The sequence below is a fragment of the Bidens hawaiensis genome, unplaced genomic scaffold (genome assembly GCF_021521415.1).
Source record: "Bidens hawaiensis isolate Kalapana, Puna unplaced genomic scaffold, B.hawaiensis_p1.1 tig00028232_1, whole genome shotgun sequence".
NCBI classification, from domain to species: Eukaryota; Viridiplantae; Streptophyta; class Magnoliopsida; order Asterales; family Asteraceae; genus Bidens; species Bidens hawaiensis.
Genome location: NW_027494589.1, coordinates 165,645 through 168,946, shown reverse-complemented (window position 1 = coordinate 168,946; position 3,302 = coordinate 165,645). Strand labels below are relative to the sequence as shown.

The following is a 3,302-nucleotide window of genomic DNA, read 5'->3' as shown; positions in this document are numbered from 1 at the left end:
TTTTATAATTTTTAAAAAATATATTTAATAATTATTAGTTAATATATATAATATTTTGAAAAAATAAATAAAAATAACTAAATCATATATATATTATTTTATACAAAAAATTATAATAGAAAAAAATATATAAAAATAATTATAATTATATTAGAAAATAATTGATAAATAGTAAACGAGTCGACCCGAGCCGAGCTCGAGCTTAAAAATCTAATCGTGAGCCGATCTCGAGCTTTGAAATTAGAGCTCAAAACGAGCCGAACTCGAGCTCTGTATAACTTAAACGAGCCAAACTCGAGCCTAGTCGAGCTCGGGCTCGGCTTTTTGCACCCGATTATAAATACAAATATAATAATAATACAGAATAATGATAATACAAAACAATAAAGAAGTAAAAATAATTATAAAAAAAGGCCAGAGCCTGTTGGTTGTGGGTTTCGAACCCACGCCACCCCCGTGTTACCTTTCCATGTTAACCGGTTGCACTAGGAGTGGTTCGCTGAATTATATCCTTCCCCATTTCCTCATATCTTTCAAAATCAATAGCAGCTTCACTGTTTGGGTAAAGAGCAGCTTCACCGATTGTTAAAAAGGGGATTTATTGGTGTGCATTTTTACCAAAAACAAATATGGATAAGTCTTGGATGTCAACCGATCGATGCCAACAACGATATGTAGATGGAGTTGAATCATTTCTTAAATTTGCAGCTGCCAATTTGAAGGTAAGTGAAATTCCATGTCCATGTGTAGATTGCTTAAACCACATTTGTCATCCCGTGGATACTGTAGAGCATCACTTATACATGTGGGGAATCAATCAAAATTATACATGCTGGATTAAACATGGAGAAAAAGAAGAGCCAACCACAAAGATTGATGACATGGAAACAAAGTTTGGTGACCCGGAATTTCCAACGGATGCCATGGAAACAATAGAAATGGTACAAGCTACAGAAGAGTTTGTGGACCCAGAGAAGTATCAAGAACTAGTTGTAGAAGCTGAGAAGCCCCTGTATGAAGGATGCCCTAACTTCACAAAGTTGTCTGCTCTAGTTGCCCTACTTAATATTAAGAGTAAGTATGGAGTCACAAGTAACTGCTTAACTGAAATTCTTGTTTTGTTGAAAAAGATGCTACCTGAAGGTAATGAAATAGTGAACAATACATATGAGGCCAAAAAGGCAATGAAGGCAATAGGTTCAGGATATGAGAAGATACATGCTTGTATCAACAACTGCATTCTTTATAGGCACAGTTATAAGAACTTGTTAGAATGTCCAACTTGTGGGAAGTCAAGGTGGAAGGTGGATGAAAAGACTAAAAGAGTGTATGAAAATGTTCCTGCAAATGTAATGTGGTACTTTCCCGTTATTCCACAGTTTAAACGACTCTTTCTAGCTAAGAGCACAGCAACAGATTTGAGATGCACTCCACTAGTTCCAAAATACCCGGTGTTTTACGCCACCCATCAGATTTGCCAGCATGGAAAGCCATAGATAACAGATATCCAGAAATAGGTAACGATCAAAGAAATCTTCGGCTTGGCATTTCCACTGATGGGGTCGACGTGAATAGAGGCAACAGAAATCACAGCGTCTGGCCGGTTTTAGCTGTCATTTACAATCTTCCACCTTGGTTATGTATGAAAAGAAAGTTCATCATGCTTTCGTTTTTAGTATCGGGAGTGCCTGGCAAAGATATTGATGTGTTTTTGGAACCTTTGATTGAAGATCTAGAAACATTATTTGAAGTAGGCGTTGAAGCATCTGACAACAGAGGTTTACTCTACGTGCTGTAGTTTTATGGACCATTAATGATTACCCTGCTCTTGGTACACTGTGTGGCTGCCCTTACAGTGGATTTAACGGTTGTGTGGTGTGTCAGCAAAAAACTGTGTGTATAAGGCTTCCTGACTCAGCAAAGCAGAGTTATGGTGGTCACAGAAGATATCTACCAAAATACCATCCTTTTAGAAAGCAATTGGTGTTCAATGGAAAGGAAGAGAAAGAAACTGTTGGAAATGTTATTACCGAGGAACAGATATATGACCAGGTTAAACTTGTTATGAATAAATGTGGAAAGGAACCTGCAGAAACTTCCACTGGAAGAGGTGGGAAGACAAGTAAAAAAAGAAAACTAAATACAAAAAGGGAAAATTATACCTATTGGAAGAAATTCAACATATGGTATAGAAGACTTAGGTATTGGAGGTATAATTCTGTCCAGCATTGTCTTGATTTCATGCATATCGAAAAGAATGTGGCTGAGAGTATTGTTGGAACATTACTAAACGTTCCAGGAAAGACAAAAGATGGCTTACAGGTAGAGGTGTACAAATCGGTTTTTTTGAAAACCGGTTTCGGTTTTTAACCGAACCGGTTTTTTTGTTTTAAAAAAAACGGTTTTTTTTACCGTGACCGGTTTAAACCGGTTATAGAAGCATAAAAACCGGAACCGATACTAACCGGTTAGAACCGGTTTGTAACTGGTTTTAAAAAACAGGTTATTTAAAAACGATCTGCAGAAACCGGTCCGCAGAAACCGGTTAAAAAACCGAAAAATAACTGGTCTGAGCTGCTGTCTTGTTTTAGTCTGCAACTGCTGTTTTTGTTTTTCTTAGCCATGGTTCAATGGTTGTATATAGTTGCAGCTCAGGAACCATGAGTCTAATATTGTAAATTAGTTTTGGCCCTAACTGTTTGCCACTTTGTAACGCGTTTGGTCTTTATCACTAGCATACGTTAATATAACTGTTAAAACGAATATGAAATGACTATTTTACCCTTTTACTGAAAAGCGAAAGGACATACATGAGAGACATTCGGTTGAATCAATTAAAATGTAAAAAGTGAAAACATCATACGATTAAGTCTTGGAACAAACGGTTACATACATAACTGGTTAAATATGAATACCCACTACTAGTATATATTATTTTTAAGAGTTTTAGGAGATTGGAGGATGGTGTGGTTGAACCCAAACACCCACCACCATTTTATACATATTTGGAGATGAATTATTGGCAAAAAACAACAAAAAAATGGCTATAACCCAGCCCCAACGGTCATATATGACCTGCTGCAATAAACCGGTTAAAAAAATCGGTTTTTTCTATCTGTTATTGGTTAACCGGTTATATAACCGGTTTGTTCTTACATCTCTATTTGCAGGCTCGTATGGATCTGGAATTTTTTAATATAAGAACAGAGTTGCAGCCTAAAACAACAGATACACGCAAAAAAATTGAACTTCCTGCAGCTACTTACACACTAACAAATATAGAAAAAGACAAGTTTTGTGAA

General features: G+C 36.3%; 1 protein-coding gene across 1 annotated transcript; it reads left to right on the top strand.

Annotated features, from left to right (window-relative positions):
* The first annotated feature begins 629 nt into the window (after positions 1–629).
* LOC143576518 (uncharacterized) lies at positions 630–2,664 on the top strand. Its single transcript, XM_077060589.1, has 3 exons — positions 630–1,349; positions 1,777–2,122; positions 2,621–2,664. Exons 1-3 carry the CDS (start codon positions 630–632, stop codon positions 2,662–2,664), a joined length of 1,110 nt encoding a protein of 369 aa, XP_076916704.1.
* The last annotated feature ends 638 nt before the right edge of the window (positions 2,665–3,302 follow it).

Coding starts and splice junctions, on each gene's coding strand:
- LOC143576518 (XM_077060589.1), top strand. CDS start 630: ATGGATAAGTCTTGGATGTCAACCGATCGATGCCAACAACGATATGTA. Junction 1,350..1,776: donor ATGAAAATGTTCCTGCAAAT/GTAATGTGGTAC, acceptor ATCTGACAACAG/AGGTTTACTCTACGTGCTGT. Junction 2,123..2,620: donor TGGAAGAGGTGGGAAGACAA/GTAAAAAAAGAA, acceptor TGTTTTTCTTAG/CCATGGTTCAATGGTTGTAT.